General features: G+C 46.2%; 1 protein-coding gene across 1 annotated transcript in view; it reads right to left on the bottom strand.

Annotated features, from left to right (window-relative positions):
• Positions 1-20,855, bottom strand: part of LOC125298983 (mannosyl-oligosaccharide 1,2-alpha-mannosidase IA-like) — a 126,112-nt gene that overhangs the window by 6,230 nt on the left and 99,027 nt on the right. The window contains 3 exon segments of the mRNA XM_048249989.1: positions 1,791-1,906; positions 6,235-6,331; positions 6,913-7,036. Coding sequence (XP_048105946.1) covers positions 1,791-1,906; positions 6,235-6,331; positions 6,913-7,036 — 337 coding nt within the window.

Below are 20,855 nucleotides of genomic sequence, written 5' to 3'. Positions count from 1 at the left end.
GTGGAAACAGACACACAGCGATTTCAGAAATATAGAGAGAGGCGGATATGGAGACAGACATGGAGAAAGGACGAGAGAGGAGGAGAACTGAAGGAGTAAGGGATAAGAATGGACAAATAGAGAAAGAGAAGAAGAGATGAGAGTAACAGAAAGAGAGATGGGCAGAGAGATGGGGGATATGCATTCAGTGATAGGATAGGATTCGCTGATGCCGTTTGTCAGGAGGGCAAGTTGAGCAGCTAAAGGCTCTCCCTTTTCCATCACAGCAAGTTCAGAGCTCCTTTATTAAGTTTGATTTCCATTTAGGCCACTGTGGATCTCTGCTCCAGCTAACCCACACGCCACTGTGGAGCGCCGCTCTGGCTAACCCACACGCCACTGTGGAGCGCCGCTCCGGCTAACCCACACGCCACTGTGGAGCGCCGCTCCGGCTAACCCACACGCCACTGTGGAGCGCCGCTCCGGCTAACCCACACACCACTGTGGAGCTCTGAGAGGGAAGTGTTAGAAACACCAGTCTAATTAGTGTGGCTTACTGTAAGTAAAGGAAGAAAAAAATAATAAAAGAAAAAACAGTGTAATGTTCTATACTGATTATTATCATTACTATTATTATGGCAGTAAGTACAGAGGGCTGATTGTGACTGTGGCTTCTTAATTGCACAACACATGATGTGATGAATTAGCAAAACCCTTGTTAAATTTAAGGAGTATAGAATAAGAAAAATAGAATGACAATCACAATTTGGGTTTTTTCTTTTTTAAAGATTTGTTTTTTGGCAGGGAGGAAACTGAGTAATTAGAAACTATTATGAATGATATTTAGTTAGAGGAAACACATTGAAACACACACACACACACACACATACACACACGCACACACACACGCACGCACACACACAAACACGCTCTGTGCGATGAAGAATGTTAATGTAATTTCCTCCAGGCCGATGACACACAGCTTTCACTGGGTTATTAGATAAGAGAAGACGACTAGCGGCCATGCTGAGCACCAGCAGATGCACAAGTACATAAGTGTGTGTGTACACTTATGTCTCATGTGACTTCAATAAAATCGTGTGTGTGTGTGTGTGTGTGGGTGTGTGTGTGTGTCCTGTTTAAAACCTTCTTGGGCTCAAGTTTCAGTCACAGTGCTGGTTCCTGATAAGCCCACTCCCGTTAGCCAACACACACACACACACACACACGGTTCCTCAGGGCCTGCCGGTGCTGCCTGTGTGTATGTTAACTCCTCACAGATCTCTGGCCATGTTCTGAAGGCATGCTGGATGTTTACTTTGTGTCTGGCTGCGCTAGAATGTTCTGGAAAAGCCGGCCGAGGCTGTGGGGAGGGGGTGGTTATTCTATAGGCCATGGGGGACCGCTGTTCAAAGCTGCCATGTCGCAGACTAAGAGGGTAGTGCAACTATGTGGAACACTGATAAACATCACACACACACAGGCGCACACACACATACTGTACGTACAGTATGCACAGACACATGCACACACAACTGGTGGGAGAAGTACTGAAAGAGGTTATAGCAGTGGGCTGGTGTGTGGTGCCTGTGGTGTGTGTGTGTGTGTGTGTGTGTTCATCTTTTCATGTGTATGGATGCGTCTCTCAGCATCTGCCTTTGAGCAGGAAAGTGCCGGTGCTTGACAACTGTATCCTGCAGGAGTATCCTGCATTTCAACCTGAGTAGGCTTGAGATCTGGTGCCTAGGAGGGTCAGGATGCTGGCAGGTAAAGCTTGTGTGTGTGTGTGTGTGTGTGTATGTATGTATTACCTGCAGAGCATCGTAGTAGAGTTTCTTCCCCTCCTCGTCCGATTTGTCAGACATGATCCAGGCCTTTAGCAGATACTCATAGAAGCTGTCTCCCAGTCCACCCACCGATACATGATCTGTAACACACACACAGAAAATAAAATGTTAGTCATGTTGCCATAGTAACCCTGAACTGGGATAGTGTGTGATTGTGTGTGTGTGTGTGTGACTGAGTGACAGATGCTATAATCTCTCTCTGTCTGTGTTGGGGATGTTAAATGTCAGCTCCCTGAATGCACATCCATGCAAACTAATCGGTGACAAAAGCGTATCTTGTGGCGCACACACCTGCCTGCGCTATAGCCACACACACCAAGCACACACACACACACACACACACACACACACCCTACACATGTGTGATTGTGAGTAGTTCATGAGGAGTTTCTTTACTCTTCTTTTCACTTTCATTCTATTTGTCCTACTTCCCTTGTTTATATTCACTCATTCATTCTCTCTCCCTCCATTTCTCTCTCCCTCTATCTCTCCCTCCGTTTCTCTCTCCCTCCATCTCTCCCTCTCTCCCCCTGGTATCCAATGAGCTCAGTGTGAGGGATGAGTGTGAGGTGTCTGTTGTGTTTGCAGTCACACTGATGCCGGCGCTCCCTCATCCATATTTACTCCTCATTAGCGGCCGGCGCTCGTTTGGACTGATAGAGATTAGCCGTCAGCCGCAATTACTAGGACAGCGCTAGCCGGCATGCCCATCGCAGCCACCACCGCTGCCGTAGCTGCCTAACCAGAACCTGAAGAGAGATGAGGAGCATACATCTTCCTCCTGTCACATAGCACAGCGCCACCTAAAGGTAGGAGGTCATACTGTAGCGTTTAGATTGTGAGCTTAATTGCAATCAGTAAGGCAGACGTACACACAATAGCGATTTGTACCAGCCATTTGTAACTGCCCTGCTGCTGGGGTTGATGGGCTTATCAGTGAGAAGGACAGGTAACACATCCCCTACCCACCGTCTAACACACACATCCCCATGGTGCCCTGTTAGGGGGTGGCTGGGCTGGACAGTGTGTGTTTATGTGTGTGTGTGTGTGTTTATGTGTGTGTGTGTGTGAGTGAGAGAGAGATAGTCTAGAGACGGCGCAAGACAGATAGTTCTCAGTGGAGCACTAGTGGTAAAGAGGCCGTCAGGCGTAATAATGATGGCAGAAAGAAGGTCTGTGTGTGTGTGTGTGTGTGTGTGTGTGTGTGTGTTTATGTGTGTGTGTGTGTGTGTGTGTGTGTGTTTATGTGTGTGAGTGTGAGTGAGAGAGAGATAGTCTAGAGACGACGCGAGACAGATAGTTCTCAGTGGAGCACTAGTGTTAAAGAGGCCGTCAAGCGTAACAATGATGGCAGAAAGAAGGTCTGTGTGTGTGTGTGTGTGTGTGTGTTGGGGGGACGCTCTGAGAGAGAGGATGGATGAAGGAAAAGAGAGAAAGAGATAAAGATGAGTGAGAGTGAGAGTGAGAGGGAGAGAGATAAGAGGAACAGAAAGAGCGGGAGAGAGATAGAGAGAAAGAACGAGAGATGAGAGAAAGAGAAGTGAAGCCTGACCGCATCTATACGAAGAGGCCGATGGCTGGCAGCGATCCCCTCTAAAGTCATGGAGTAAAATGGAAGCAAGGCCTGACATGTGTCTCACCCTATACAGTATATATGAGTGAAGGAGGAGTGTGTGTATTTATGCGTGTGTGTATTTATGCGTGTGTGTGTGTGTGTGTGAGACCGATGTCTATTTCCATGAGGCGTCCGGTCTGTGCCATCATCCTCGGCCCCCTGAGGCGAGCCGGTCATGCCACATCATCCTTGATTAGTTCCCCCGGATTCAAAAATAGAGCCGCCACCGCCGCCGCTGCGGTCCTCATGCCAAGCGGCCTGATGCAACCACTTTTATGCGCTTGCAGATTGCTTGAGCAACTAACACCACTGTTTGATGTGGTCTCTTGGTGGGTCTCTCGCAAGTCTAGACTGTTGTCCTGGTGCTGTGATCTCACTCTCGAATGTGTTAAAAGATCACAATCCACGGCTAGCCCCTGCCACCGCTTTGCAAAGTGGGTCAGCTTGGATGTCACTGCTTTACATCCATGTGAAGTAAAATGGCGTTCAGGATATTAATATTCAGTAGGTGATATGGGATATACGCTCTGGTGTAGTTGCATGAGACAAAGGCCTGTCTATCTCTCTCTTTCTCCCTCTCACTCTTTTCTGTCTCCCTCACTCTCTCTTTCTTATCTTTTTTGTCTTCATCTCTCTCCCTCTCTTCTGTCTCCCTCACTCTCTCTCTTCTGTCTCTGTCTCCCTCTCTCTCTCTCTCTCTCACACATACAAGCACACTTCTGATGACTTTAAATAAAGGTGGTATGATCTTGGAGAGGGACACAGGCATGACCCTCTCTGCTTCCTGTAGAGTTAGTGAGAGGCCAAGAATCCAAGCGAGACACGACAGAGATGATGGAGTGAAAGATTACAGAGACGGATGAGAGAACGCCGAGAGAGTGATATGCCAGAGAGAGATGAGAGCGAGCGAGGGAGGGATGATTGAGTGAGAGACTATAGAGAGAGATATCTGTTAGAGATGACAAGAGACCCGAACGAGAGAAGATGGTTCAGAGAGAGGCAGATGAAAGAAGCGATGGTAGAGTGAGTGATGACAGAGTGAAATACGGCAGAGGGAGAGATATGGAGGCAGTGAGGGAGTGGTGAAGAACACACAGATGGGGAAAACAGAGACGAGGTAAAAACAGTGTTACGTTCAGTCTCAGGGAGGGGATAAGGTCAGAGGAAAAAAACACCAACACATTACTGACAAAGTGGATATGGGGCGAATATCCGTCAGTGGATATGGGGTGGATATGTCAGTGGGTATGGGGCGAATATCCGTCAGTGGATATGGGGTGGATATGTCAGTGGGTATGGGGCGAATATCCGTCAGTGGATATGGGGTGGATATGTCAGTGGGTATGGGGCGAATATCTGTCAGTGGATATGGGGTGAATACGTCAGTGGATATGGGGTGAATATGTCAGTGGATATGGGGCGAATATGTCAGTGAGTATGGGGCGGATATGTCAGTGGGTATGGGGCGAATATGTCAGTGGGTATGGGGCGGATATGTCAGTGGGTATGGGGCGGATATGTCAGTGGGTATGGGGCGAATATGTCAGTGGGTATGGGGCGGATATGTCAGTGGGTATGGGGCGGATATGTCAGTGAGTATGGGGCGGATATGTCAGTGGGTATGGGGCGGATATGTCAGTGGGTATGGGGCCTAGCACATGTGAAGAGAAACATGAACAGAACCTGCTCATTACAGAGAAACGGAGAGAGGGAGCAGGAGATAAAGAAAGATGGGCCGGGGAAGAGGAAGTGAATGAGGAGGAAGTGAATGAGGAGGAAGTGAATGAGGAGGAAGTGAATGAGGAGGAAGTGAATGAGGAGGAAGTGAATGAGGAGGAAGTGAATGAGGAGGAAGTGAATGAGGAGAAAGTGAATGAGGAGAAAGTGAATGAGGAGGAAGTGAATGAGGAGGAAGTGAATGAGGATGAAGTGAAGTAGAAGTCATTCTAAACATTCTCAGGTGAACTGAAGTGAGATTGGGGCAGTGCAGCAGTACCTGAATTTGTTCAACAGCAGAAGAGGGGACATTATGGGTGTGTTCGAAACGGGTAAAGTTGCTGCCTTTTAAGATATCTAACTGGGGAGCAAGGCAGCAAGTCTTGAAACCGAAAAAAAACAAATTCTGCTGCCTTTTAAGATATCTTAGAATTCCCAAATAGCGGTCATTTTTTGAAGGCAGCATCGATGCACACTTCATGCTGCCTCCTACCCATAATCCCTTGCGGCAGCGTCTGAAACAGCTGTGAAAGGTAAACAAACATGGCCGGATGACATCGGTAATGGCTGCTGAATCTGTTTAAAATGTCATTTTTGTGTGATCTTATTTTGCTTAGATTTGCAGATTACAGATTAGAAATAAACAATTTACTATCTGATTATGCCATTGTTGTAACCATTAATAGCGTCTGGTCTGATATATCTGCGGCCGTAAAACTAATTTATACCGTTAGCCTGCTAGCTTCGTTAAGCTAATTTAGTTTAACGTCAGGCCTTTGCTAACGTCATACCGTAGTGTTAACCAAAGATTCTAGAGTGCTCGCTCATTTTTAAAGACGCATTTAATCCAAATTCATGTCTAGTGAGACAGCTCTCTATGTAGGGAGGGAGGCAGTAGGCAGCTGTCTCCCGTTTGGAACACACCCTATGACTGCACAGTGTGTGTCTCATGTGTGTTCAGCTACCTATAGCACATGCAAAAGAGTGAAATACTGTACAATGATTTATGTGTGTGTGTGTGTGTGTGTGTGTGTGTGTGTGTGTGTGTGTGTGTGTGTGTGTTAGCATGCTACTTACGTTGACCCCACTGGCCGCTGTTGGGATTCAGGTAGTTGGGGTACAGCCCTCCTGAGGGCTTATCCAGCCGGTTGAGAACTTTCCGGATGTTCATGACCTGCAGAGAGCAACACGATGATGGTCAGAGCTACTCGCAACCTCTATACTGAGTACAGCACAGAGTACAGCTGTCAAATCTCAGGCCTAAAAACTCATTATAACAATAATGATAATACATTTTATTTGTAACACACTTTACATTCACAAAGAATCTCAGTGCTACAGGTTTTTTTTTTAAAAATGCCATTAAAAATAAGTATACAATTCTACATAAAACAGAAAACCCTCAACAGAAAATGCTCTACTGCCAAGAGAGAGAGAAGAAGAGATCAAAACACTACATACATCTGGTCTCTTTCAACACGTCCATATAATACACTTTAAACCAGCATGAACTGCAGCCCAGTCGACCGTAGACATGTTGATCTGTGCTGTCCCTGCATGCTGTACGGGATGTGAAAGTGACAGCCAAGGTGCCTCCTAAGAGCCCTGCTTCAGACTGCTCCAAACCTTCCATTTTCATTCATTTATAGGAGTCAGACAGAGGTTCTGCCTGTGTGTGTGTCTGTGTGTGTTGTCTTGTGTAGACCAGGCCAGGTGTGCTGTCAGGTGTGTGTTTGACAGGTGCCCTCTGCTCACCTTCTCGGCGAAGGCGGGGTTTCCAGACAGTTTGCTGAGGTGCATGAACTCCAGGTGCAGTGTGCCGTACTCCGCCAGGATGCTGCTGCCGCCAGACGCCCACGGCCAGTTACGCCCGATACCACTGCACATACAACACACATACAACACTCATACAACACATACAACACACACACACACACACACACACACACACACACACAGAGAAAAAGAGTCAGCTTATCAGCTTATTATCAAACTCACAGGTATATTAAGTAATGTATAAGCTAATGCCTTTTCCTTATCTAACTTCCACCTTCCATGCCCTGCCCATGCAACCAATCACTGTTGATGCCATTCCAATAACTAATGTAAATGTAATTAAAATGTAAACCATGTCACTCAGGGCCTGCCCTAGGTCACGCTGGCATTACATTAAATAAACCAACTCCAAGTCTATACAAAAGGAAAGCATTAGATAGACTATCTATGGTGGGAAGAGCTACCTCCATTCACACATGGTTATAGCCCCCACTGTCAAGACTATTGTTCTGCGCCATTACATTTTCAATGCCAAGCCTCTCCCTTGCTGGAGGGAGGACACAGCAGTGTGTGTGTGTGTGTGTGTGTGTGTGTGTGTGTGTTTGGTGTGTGTGTGTGTGTGTGTGTGTGTGTGTGTGTGTGTGTGTGTGTGTGTTTGGTGTGTGTGTGTGTGTGTGTGTGTGTGTGTGTGTGTTTGGTGTGTTTGTGTGTGTGTGTGTGTGTGTGTGTGTGTGTGTGTGTGTGTGTGTGTGTCCATCAGGGCGAAGCGTGGGAACACATGGGCCTCTAAGGGAACTGTGATTACACAAGGGCTAAATCAGGACTAATTAGCTGTCAACTCATAATCTACTACACACAGCTTGCTGCTCTCCATGTCTCAATGAACACACACACACACACACACACACACACACACACACACACACACACACACAGCATCCATGTTTCAATAAACGCACACACACACACACACACGCACTGCACTCTATGTTTCAACACACACACACACACACACACACAGACACACCAATATGTAAACAACCGCAGAGCTGTACAACCTAATTTCAACACAGAGTGTGATGATCCATTGTGCGCCCTGGATTGCAGTCTAATAACCTTAACACACACCTTAACAATAACCATAACACACACCTGCTCATAACATACACACACGCACGCACACACACACGCACACACATAACACACATGAGTGCCCATTCACAACCAACACAGACGGAGCCAGTGGGGGAAGGCTTCCTCCATACAGGTTATTCAGACAGCAGTTGTGACAGCAGACAACACACGTGCTGTTGCTGCTGTGAGTTTGTGTGTGCATGTGTGTGTGTGCGACTGTGCGTGTGTGTTTGAGAGAGAAGGCTTTTATAAACACACATATTGTTTTATAATTCTGTTATTTTATGTTCTGATGTTTTCAAAACCTATTGTTAACCTGACTCCGCCAGATGGATTGCTTCGCATTTGCTCGGCATATCCATCTGAACTTTCCGTTGGAGAACTTTTGGGAAGGGGCGAAAATACTGATTAGCTGATTGGATAAACCATCTGTCTATCACCACCTATGTTGGTGATAGACGGGCCAAATCAACCAATCAGATCGATGAAGCGTATGGCGTACTAACAGAGCGTCGACGAAAATACAACCACAAGCCCGCCTCAAAACCAATGCTGATTGGCCGTTCGCTTGGCTCCAAATTTTCTCCATCGCAAGAAGCCAGACTGGAAAAATGAAGCTTGCGAGATCCGGATGGTCACACTAATATATTGCATGATTTGGCAGCACTTTCTTTCTAAAAGGTCATGTCAATAAAGCTTTTTGAATTGGAATCTGAGAGAGAGAGAGAGAGATACAGAAAGAGAGAGCAAGAGTGACTGAAAGAAAGAGAAAGAGAAAGTTTAGTGTGTGTGTACTAGTGTTGTCACGATACCAAAATTAATGTTTCGATACCGATACCAAGTCAAGAATTGCAATTTCGATACTTTTTCGATACTTTTTAAAAAATGTATTTGATTTGGGGGCCCCACCACCTTGACATCATCATCAGTAATATTGTAATATTGATCACACAACTTTAGTGTGATCATTCACACCAGTGGCCATCCCAGATTCTGCTTGACTCTCTCCACACAAACACACATGGAAAATAATAGCTTGTGTCATATTTCATATATTCTGCATAATTACTAGTAAATATATTTAGCAATTTGAAAACTATTCTAAAACTATTTTAAACTATTACACTTAGGCATATATTTAATGTGGTGTGTAGGTCTAATTGAGTGCACATTGGTGATGTGTAGGTGTAATTGAGTGCCTGTCACTTAAAGAGATACGTGAGAGTAATTGACCTTGTCTCACGGTTTTAGTCTAGTGAATAAAAGTTGCACATAGCGCATAAGGATATGTGGATGCGATTAATTATGTTTTGTATGTCATTAGATAAAATAAATGTCCAAAAAATGTACAAAGTCAAAGAAAATCTTTATGGGATCATAAAACTGATAAGCTGATGCAATGTTCATTAATGATTTTAGAGCACTATTGTCAAACGTGACCTGAGCTAGCGGGATAGTTAGCAAGGATCTCTCTTCAGATGTAAAAGTTTGCCATGGTTGCTTAGCCTATTTCTAAATTACATTGAACCCAAATAGTAGGCCTAAATGACCAAAATCCCACAGCCTAGGTAGGTTAGCAACACAAACTTGAGAAATGCAAGTGAGCAAATCAACTTGATAATAGCCTATTATTATGTGTTACCATAGCATCACTTGAACTAGCAGCCATGTCTCGCTGTTTATAGCAAGACAGCTGCACTTACGTGTGTGTGAGGAGAAAAGACGGACAGCCATAGGTTAGGGGAGGAGGCGCTAGAAGCATGCCTTGTGCACACGCATGTTACTTCAAAAGAACACGGTCATTCTCAAAAGTATCGATACTAATAAAATTAGGCATCGTGACCTTTTTAATTTCAGGGTATTGCGATACTTTTGTAGTGTCGGTGCACCGTGCAACACTAGTGTGTACATGTGCAAATAAACCTGATTGCAGCTCCAATACAGATGCCATTACCATGGTGCCCACACCTGTCACCTCTAGTCAGTCCCCATGGCGAGGACCAATGGGAGCCCGCCTGCAGTGTGTAAACACTCATCGCCTGACTAAATAATGGCTTCTATCACAGAGTGCTCAAAAGACTCTCTTTAAATCAAATCAGGACACAAGTTGGGTTCAATATGCACTTAGCCTGGGGAAAAGAGGAGCAGAAAACCGCAAGATTCCCAGCGTGCCACCAAAAAACTGGATTTATTGACAGACATGCATTTAGTGCAGCTCATTTCTGTCTTGGCATTTTATCCCTAAGACAAATGATGAAAAACCACAAAAGGCTAAAAATGCACAGTCTATTGTCCTTGTACCTTTTCATTTTAATATAGCTGCTGTATACTGTATGATGGAAACTGGCATGAAGTTGTAGAGATGCTGAGACTCACTGGAGATGAGGACAGAGGCTACAGCCCAAGGGCCAGATGAAGAATCTGTCATTTTAACCCACTTGCTTTACGGACGATAGATGATATATTTATAACACGTGTGTGTGTGTGCGTGTGTGTGTGTGTGTGTGTGTGTGTGTGTGTACATGCGTGTCTTTATAGAGCCAAGCATGTTGCCCCCCATGTCATCATTCACCACACTGGAGCTCACTGCCTGAAGGAATGTCAATGCTTCTGCTAGTCCCGATTGCCTGAGCACACACACACACACACACACACACACACACACACACACACACACACACACACAAATGTATTCAGAGATCAGCTCTGGGGGAGAGGGACGAGGGAGGAGACACACACACACACACACACACACACACACAGGATACGATACGATACGCCAACATACGAGAAACGAGTGAAACATTAATGCTGGAGCATTAATCCAGCCCCCCTCTCTCTCTCATCCCCTCACCCCTCTCTGCTGTGCCAAAAGAATTTGGGTTTCATTACACAGCTGATTAGATCAATTAAATCAGGCTCCTCAAATAACTTCCCAAACAAAGTGGAGAGTGTGTGTGTGTGTGTGTGTGTGTGTGTGTGCTAGCAAAAGCATTGACATTGCAACATCAACAGCGGACACCTCAACATAGAACAAGTGCTTCACACAGGTCTCTCTTTCACTCTCTGACACACACACACACACTATTATGAGCCAGACTGAACTCCAGTTGAGTGGCTAAAATGACCATTCTATCTCTTCCTCTTCCACTATGTCTCCATCACTCCATCTCCCTCTCCGTGTTAGTGGCAGGAAATGGCACAGATCTCCGTTCATCCGTAGCCGATCCGTCAAATCCCCTCGGCGAGATCGGCAGCTGAATGCCAGCTTCCTGACAAAGCCACCACCACACACACACACACCCTGACACCCAAACAAAATCTGTCTCAATAATTCTGTCTGTCTCTCACACACATCACACCAGTCATTTCTGTCCATCTCAATCCTTCCCCTCTTCCCCACTCCCTTCCTTCTCTCCCACCCTCACACACACACACACACACACACACACACACACACACACACTTCCTCTCATGAACAAGCCCCCTCATCACATGAGGGAAGGGGACAGCAGTGACCACAGACCCCTGACCCAGAACATGGGGCAGTTGGAGAAATGGGGGGAGCTCCTCAAAGCGCACATGCATACTTTTCTATCTGGGGGGCAGTAAAAAAAACCACAAGCTCGATGACTTTGTCTGTGTGTGTGTGTGTGTGTGTGTGTGTGTGTGTGTGTGTGTGTGTGTGTGTGTGCCTGTGCCCCCACAGCCATTTAATCTCTCCTCTGCACTGTTGCTGGCCATTTGAGGGGATTCCTGCAGTTGCTTGTTGAAGGGCTTAGCCATCCCTCTGAGTGAGTGAGTGAGTGTGTGTGTGTGTGTGTGTGTGTGTGTGTGTGCACTGATGTGTACTTGTCTCTGCATGCGCTGATGTGTGCTTGTCCAGAGCGCAGCGTGAGACCAAGGTTACGGCCATCAAACATCCCACTCCCTGGAGGGGAGCCCTCAGAGTCCTCAGCGGACTGCCAGCCCCCTATTAAAGCAAACGCTGTCCAGGCGCCTCTGTGTGTGTGTGTGTGTGTGTGTGTGTGTGTGTGTGTACCAGCCCCCTATTAAAGCCAATGATGTCCAGGGGCAGGTGTCCACCCTCTCTGACCCCACCTTCACACCATCTTTCCTCCACTCTCTTTCTCTCCATCCCTCCCTCAATCATCTCTCTCTCTCCTTCATCACTGCCCCCCAGGGTCATCCCTCGCTCACTGACCTGCTGCACTGCAGTAGGCAATAATTTGTCTGAGGGAGAGGGTGATTGAGAGGGAGAGAGAAAGGGAGAGAAAGACAGAGAGAGAGAGAAAGGGAGTGAGAGAAGGCAAGGAGATGGAAGGGCGGGAGGGGAAAAAAGAGATGAGAGATGAAAGGAGAAACAGGGAAAGGAAAAAGAAGAGCAGAGGAAGCGAGTGATGAAAGACAAAAGAGAGGAGGAGAGGAAAGAGGAGTCGGAGTCCTTCTAACGAGCTGAAACTTGGGAGGGCTGCTTGTCCTGGGCACTTTAACGACCGGCTAATCGGGGTCAGCTCTGGGGCGGACTGTGTTAATTAAAGCACCGCCCTACAGCAGCACCCCAGCCGGGCGTAAAGTGCTGAGTCACCCAGAAGTTAAAGATGACTCGAAGCCTCCAGGCTGTAAATGGAGGCCGAGTGGACAGAGGAGGTTAAAGATGCCTCGGCTGGACAGAGGAGCGTTAAGAGGTTTTGTTGTGAGAGTGAGTGTACCATTTCATGCTTGGCATAGCACTGACAGGATGCTGTCAGCCAGTGAACTGGACAGAAGGGATATTTGATGCAAGTGTGAGTGTATGTGTGTGTATGTGAGAGATTGTGTGTGTGTAGTGTATGACAGTGAAAAAGAGAAGAGGGGAGTATGTGTGTGTGTGTGTGTGTGTGTGTGTGTGTGTGTGTGTGTTTGTGTGTGGAAAGGGGTGGGAGTGCCTATTGTGTGACCGTGTGAAAGAGACAAGAGGGAGATTGGCCGTGTGTGTACTGTATGTGAGAGAGATTGTGTATGTGTGTGTGTGTGTGGGGTGTGTGTAGTGTGTGACAGTGAAATAGAGACGAGGGGAGTAATGTAAGTGAGTGTGGAAGGGGGTGTCTACTGTGTGACAGTCAAAAAGACAAGAGGGAGATTGGCCATTAGCATCATTCTTCTTTTAATTACCAGACCTCTCTAATGGAACGAGGCTTTAAGGGTTAAGGTGGAATAGCGCCTTAGAGTTACATATCTGTGATACCATCAAGTCTGTTCTCCTGTCTTCCCTGTTCTCCTCTCTCCTGTCCTCCTCTCTCTATCTCTATCTATCTATCTCTCTCTCACTCTCTCTCTCTCTCTCTCTCTCTCTCTTCTGTCTCCCTCTTTCTCTCTCCTGTCTCCCTCTCTTTCTCCTTATCTCTCTCCTCTCTCTCTCTCTAGCACACTTCTGGCATCTCTTTTCTTCACCTCAGTGCTCCATGCATGATCTGACTACATTAGGTTTATATTAAATTATTCTGTTCCCACAGCTACATGTTCTGATTCTGCAGTCCTCAACGCCAGTGTAACCATTTGTGCTCTCTGCAACGGGTGTCGCCATGGTGATTTACAGTGACAAAGGAAGTGTTTGCTGCTGTTGCCATGACACTGTGAGCAGTACCTGTTTTGACTGCAAAAATATCTTAGGCCTACATTTGTAGGTTAGCCTCGGGGGTTTTGAGAGGGTTTTATATCAACTAGTCATGAGAGATATTTAAATTGCAAAGTAAAACATCACACAAATGTAAATTGCTACAGAGTTCAAATGGGTCATAAATAAATATATATATAAAAAAAGTTAAAAGTGTAAAAAGTTAACGACTGCAGAAGAACATAATTTATTTAGTTAAAATAAACAGTGTTGTTTTTCTATGAAGTGATTATTTTGTAGTGAGCAAGATTCACAGCACTGAACACTTTACAGCCTTCACATCAAGAGATAACTAAAAAAAAGTACTCATGCCAAGTTGCGCACACACACACACACACACACACACACAACAGGGTGCTTGCTGGCCTGCTGAGGAACAGACATAGCAATATGCAGCACCAACATGGGAGACTAAACGGCATTCATGTTCTGTCTGCCTCCATCTCTGTCTCTCTCCTCTCTCTTCCCTCCATCTCTCCCCTACCTTGCCTTCTCTCCTTAATAGAGTAGAACAGACTAAATAGAATGTGCAGACCCACACTGCATGCACTGTTTGTTTTCTTTAAATCTTCAAACAAACAGGTTTACCCCCCTTCTTTCTCTCTGCCTGTGGTGTGTGTAATTGAATTGGGGCAGGTGAAGTCGAGTTCAACTGATGGGAGGTAGGAGAGCCATTTTTTGCTCCTCATGCTCCTCATGGAGACCAGAGGCCAGAGGGTGCAGGAGCAAGATAACACTGGAACCAGGCGTGTGTGTGTGTGTGTGTACTGTATGTGTATGTGTGTGTATGTGTGTGTGTGTGTATGTGTGTGTGGTGTGTGTGTGTGTGTGTGTGTATTGGTCTGTGTGACATGTCCCTACTTGAAATATAAAAAGAGACCCCTATAATGTATTGATATGAGAAAGACAGAGAGAAAATAAAGAAAAACAGAGACAGAGAGGGAGAGAGGTAGCCAGTAGACTAGTAGCCATCTTCAGGTACACTCATAAAATAGTAAGACACACTCTAATATGCATGTTGCAAACATGACGAGAACATTCCAGAACAGCCCCACAGCGTGACGCGTGTGCACACACACACACACACACACACACACACACACACACACACACACACACACACTGATGTCTAATGAGTCAGTGCAGAGGGTGCAGGTGCCTCAGGCTCTCAAAGTGGAGCACCAAATGAGGGACATCTGGATCTCTGCAAGGTCACTGCAGCAGCAGAGGCACACTGCCTCCCAATCTGAGCAGTTGTTCCAGGGACTTTATGGTCTGTAAAGTTAAGCGAGCCTCACCTCCGGAAAGGGTGTGTGGCCATCTCACACACACACACACACGTGCGTACACACGCACACGCACACACACACGCACAGTTTCTCTCACTACTGGGAACTTTTGATTTGTGGCCTTACAAAGTTGTTTGTGTTTGGTGATATGCCGGTATGCTTATGGACAATTTGCTTTTCTCAGCTGTCAAAACTACCTTTTCAGGCAGGAAGCAATGTAGCACAGTTGGAGATGAGAAAAATGTATACCAACCAATTTAGAGGTTACAGCAGACACAAGGGGGAGAAGGCATTCTTTCAATTGGCAGAAAAAAGGTACAACACCACAGACTCAACAAAAGCTACAGAATACAGGCAGAGACATTTGTGCATGAAAAAAAAAAGCAGCCGTGTCATTTTTCTTTGATTTCAGAGAAACATTTTGTCACTGCACTCTTTGAAGAAGGCTCGCTAATTAATCTCAGCCAACCCCCCCTGTCCCCCCACCCCCACCTCAGCCCCAACCCACCCAACAAAGCCCAAACTTTCTCATGCTGGAAAATCTAATTAAAATTGATCTCTCAATCCCCCCCTCCCCCCTCTCTCTTTTGGTGCACAGAGTCATTATCCTGCGAGTGCAATTCCTGCTTTTAAAGAACAAACATAAATACTTCCAATCACACCCAAACTAATAAGGGGGGGATTATAATTAGAAGGACGAGAGCATTACTCCAGGCAGGGGAAGGGGCTGGGGGCAGGAGAGAGTACCGGTAGTGCTGGGGCTGCTGATGGAGAGGGCTGGGGACACGGATCGATGAGGTGTCATGAAGACGCACTGGAGACTCCTCTAGCTCCTCTGGGGGAGGAGAAGGGAGGCGGTCTGTCTCTGTGTGTGGACGGTTGATGTGTTTACGGATTCAGTCTGTGTGTGTGTGTGTGTGTGCGTGCCTGTAGGTGTTATTGAAATGCTACTGAGTGTGTGTGTGTGTGTGTGTGTCTTGGAGACTGGCTGTGAGTCTGTGATCAGTGTATGCATCTGATTAAATTGGATTGATAGTTGAGATCAGTGTTTGTGTGACGTAAAAAGTTCTCCATGTGTGTGTTTGTTTATTTGTGTATGTATGTTCATCACTGTTTGTGTGTGTGTGTGTGTGTGTGTGGGTGTGTTTGTTTTTATATGGATGTCCATGACTGTTTGTGTGTGTGTGTGTGTTTGCGTGCGTTGCACAGCTCATGTTACCTTCAATGGCACTGGATGTGGATCAGTTTTCTCTCTCTGTGTCTGTTCAAAAGGAGCATATTTGCAAAGATTCTATAGTTAACTTTATCAACCGTCTCTGATATTTGTGTCTGTGTGCTTGTGATGCCCTGCTAGTTCTCATTAGAGTAAGCTTTGATGGTTGTAGTTGCTGATATCAATAAGCGGATCATGATTCGTCTGCTTGCTAGGATGTATGAGCTCTCATCTGATCTGAGAGACAGACGGAGAGTGTCATAGAAAGGAGTCTGGCAAAAGAAAAAGTGTGTGTGTGTGTGAGAGAGTGAGAGTGAGTGAGTGAGAGAGAGAGAGAGAGAGAGAGAGAGAAAAGAGAGAGAGAGAGAGAGAGATGCTTCAGACTCCGAAAGCCCCCAGTAGGATTGTAGCTCCACATGCCTGTTCTATAACCCAATCTGGGTCAAGGTTCTGCCCACACCCCCACCCCCCCTTCCCCATCTCCTCCTCACGGGGCCTTCTCTGAGATGGGGAGCATAATAAACCACTCCAAAGCAGAAGCAGAGGAGAGAGAAAAAGAGAATATCATTAAAATCGAGACGGCACATGTGTCCCTTGGTGGCCTCTTATTGCGGTCTGTCCGACTAGCTGACCCAGTGATTTCCCACAGTTCTTTTCTGGGCTGTCAAAGAGAACTTTTCACTTCCGTCTGTGATGGCTATCATGTGACATGAAGAAATGCAGCACATTCCTGTGTTTTGAAAGAATCATTAAGCGTTTGGTCAGTACGACAGGATGCATGGATGGATGGATTCATTCACGCTTTCTTTCACTCTCCCCTTCCTTCTGATACAGCAGTCCTTTCAGAACCAGAAACTGGGTTAGCTGACAGTCTAGCCACTGATCAAGTTGCAGATCTCTTTCTGAAAGTTATTGAGGACAAGTAGAGGCCGCTGACGCGGAGGCTGTGATGTGTGTGGCCTAAGAGCCCCCATAATGAGGCTATAGGTGCGTGATGACCTCCCGTGCCCCTTCAGGTCCTGGGCAGGGCTGCGCCTGGTTAGACTAGTGAGATTATTGTGTGCACCTGTATTTGAATGTGGGGCTATAAAAAGGGGCTTCTCTCTATCGTTCTCAAATTCAAAGAAGCTTTATTGACATGATGACAGAGTGCTTGTGTTGTCTAAGCATGTACACAAATGTACATGATCTCTCTCTCTCTCTCTCTCTCTCTCACATATCTAACATACTGACACATTCATTGCATACACACAGTTATTATCACGTTATGTGAGTTAACACAATTTAACGCACCACTCAAGACAGAAGCACACACAAAGTACCACAATTCACCCCTTACAACCTAAAGTACAGTGCTACAGTACAATGCTACACATTCACTCCCCTTTAAGGTTGACCTTGAAGCAAAATGTGGTAATAATTTGCCAGAACAGACTCACCGTCACACAATGTGATGGAGACAAAGTTTTCATACACCCCAGTGACCGTTTCAACACAGATGTAAAACTGCAGTTTCAATTCACACACAGCACCTGACACCCCTAGCATCTCAGTCTGTTGTGGGCCTCAAGTCTGCTGTACTGTTGCATAAATATCATTGTACTAGTGGAAAGAGGTGTGTGTGTGTGTGTGCAGTGTAAACTCTGGTGAAAGGTGTTCTCTCTTCCCCTCTCCCCCAGGCCTCTCTGTCTGAGGGGCTCTGCGTTCTGTTCCAAATGTCTGAACCTGCGGTTCCTCTCGTACTGAGCAAGATTACCATTGCAACAACACATCATCAGTAGGGTAACTCTAACCTGTCTCACGACGGTCTAAACCCAGCTCACGTTCCCTATTAGTGGGTGAACAATCCAACGCTTGGTGAATTCTGCTTCACAATGATAGGAAGAGCCGACATCGAAGTTCTATTCTATGTTTGACTGCAGCCCAGATCCTGTCTGAGGGTACATGGAGCCTTTACTTTGCTTCTTTATGTTTTTAATGCAACCAACACTCACTGGAGGCCATTACGGCTCCAAAAACGCCACCAACACTGGAGGCCATTACCGCCCCATTTCACCTGCTGCAGTTACATGCCAGCTCACTGAGCTAGAGAGAGAGAGAGAGAGAGAGAGAGAGAGAGAGAGAGAGAGAGAGAGAGAGAGAGAGAGAGAGTGACGGGACATGGAGACTTGAAAAGCCACATAAATCTCACCTAACCTGACTCTCGCCAGATGAATTTCGTTCCGCTTAGCTCCGCCTAGCTTCACTCACATCCATCTGGGACCTCTTCCATTCTGCACCCGATTTTATGGTACAGCCAATCAGGATTTAGGGCGGAGTTTCATAGGATGTGACATAGCTGTAGAAGTTTACTGTGAGACTGTTATCAGAGTCACGGGTTGGTTTCGGCGTTAGTGGTTGAAGTAGCACGTCAATAGATGACGGACAAGTGGCTTATTCAATCATATGCAAGCATTTTTTGATTAGGCCCAGCCTTCTGAAGCAACACTCCAATGGATTGGTCCCAGATGGATGAGTGGAGCTAGGCGGAACAAAATTCATCTGGCGAGATTTCACCATATAATGCTGTTAGAAATGTGTATGGATAGCCTCATCTTATCTATCTGGTAAGAACATACCAAGTGTCCTTGCCTTCATGTGAAATCTTGAATGAAGAGTGCTGATATATATGTGACACCACATTGCATACCATCCTCTGATGAGGTGTAGGCTTATAGCAGCACGGTGGTGCAAGGGATTAAAGCCAAAAGAAAAAAGACCAAAGAAAACAGGACACAACCAGAGTTGTTTGGAAGGCACTGTGTGTGTGTGTGTGTTGACAGCGTTCTCTTGCTTTCTCCAGTTGACATTTCGGATGTACCTTTCTGTGCTCACGCATAAGATCACCGACTCTCACTTTCCAACAGAATAATGTGAATGACATAGGCATGCGGACCGTGACGACAAGTTTCAAAATAAAAGCGATAGTTAATTTATTTTCTACCGTATGCACCTAAAGAGATACATATTTTCCCCCTTGGGATCTACAACGATAATATCACGACCTCTACTGAAACCAAGGAATATCCATGGTAGCGCCAGACTTTAATCCCTGGGTGGTAGTGTATGGGCTTTTAGAACACACTCAATCATACCTCACAACTTCATCACAACTGTTTACCATCAGCTGCTCATACATGTGAGGTTCTTTACACTGACCAAGACTGTGCTGTATGAGATTAATGAGTTGGTTGTTTGTTTGTTGTTGTTGGTTTTTGTTGTTGTATCTTGCTGATGCCAGGCAGAGGCTCTTGCCTGGCCACTCACCAGAGCTCTGTGGGTCAGCAGGGGTAGAGACGGACATGGGATCCCGTTGCCATGGGAGACGTCGGGGGTTCAGGGAGGGTATTGTGTGGCACCTGTACTTCAGGGGGTGGTGACAACTTTGTGCTACCTCAAATACATCTCAATCCCATAGGGGCCAAGGTGGGTGTGTGTGTGTGTGTGTGTGTGTGTGTGTGTGTGTGTGTGTGTGTGTGTGTGTGTGTGGGTGTGTGTGTGTGATTAATCTTTCATGGTGCCAGCTTCCCTGGGGCTAGCCTAGCCATAACAACCCAGAATTTTCATCAATATCGAATGACTTCAGTGAGAGAGAGAGAGACAGAGAGAGAGAGAGAGAAAAGATGGAGAGAAAGCAATGGAGAGAGAGAAAGAGAAAGAGAGAGAGATGGAATTCACATGAGTCCTGTGGTAAGAGAGGGAGGGGTTGCCCTGGAGACTAGAGGAAAGTTCAGCCTGAACAATCTCATTCATCACAGGAAATCACGATCTGATCTTAATAAAGCAGGAAATAAAAGCAATATGAACCAGACATGCGAAATCCCGCAGTACTTGCACTCCAAGGTCTCTGTATGGCTTTATGAAATACTGTCGGCCACCGCTGTTCATTTCATCAAAAGCAGCAGGAACAAGCCTAACAACGGCTGCCATTTACGCCCACGCACCAACACACACAAACACATATACATAGACACATTAAAATTGCCTTTCAGGTTGTATTGCTGAAACACAAGTGTAATCCTGATTGAATTTCTGAACTGTTTGTTCTGTCTTTCCAGAATTAAAAGCACACACACACACACACACACACACACACACACACACACACACACACACACACACACACACACACACACACACACACACAGAGAAGAGCATCAGGAAATAAGGATGTGCTGCTGTTTACTGCTTGGTTCAAATTCTGTGCACGGAGCCAGCTGATTATAGCAGACAGGAGAATCAGGCCTGGGATCTCCTGAGGTGACTGTGAGAATGTGTGTGTGTGTGTGTGTGTGTACCCTGTGTCAAGCTCAGCTGGCTTGTTCCATGTCAAGAGGGACAAAACAATCTCCCGGCCCAATCATGTCCTCCATCAGGTCTGAGCGTCCCTGGAGAGCTCCAGCTCCCCCTGCCTGTCCCCTGCTCAGCGCCCCACTTCCCCCCACCCACAGGCGGACGCAAGAGGCCAGGAGAGCCCCTGTGAGAGAGCAGGACTCTGGGTGTTCAGCAGAGACTAACTATCACTTTGAGTTTGTTGGTGGTGGGCGAGTGAACCCCTAGACCTTCTTGGAAGCATGTTGTTCCAAAAACG

Source organism: Alosa alosa, chromosome 8, assembly GCF_017589495.1.
Source record: "Alosa alosa isolate M-15738 ecotype Scorff River chromosome 8, AALO_Geno_1.1, whole genome shotgun sequence".
Taxonomy (NCBI): Eukaryota; Metazoa; Chordata; class Actinopteri; order Clupeiformes; family Clupeidae; genus Alosa; species Alosa alosa.
This window is presented reverse-complemented; position numbering and strand designations above follow the sequence as displayed.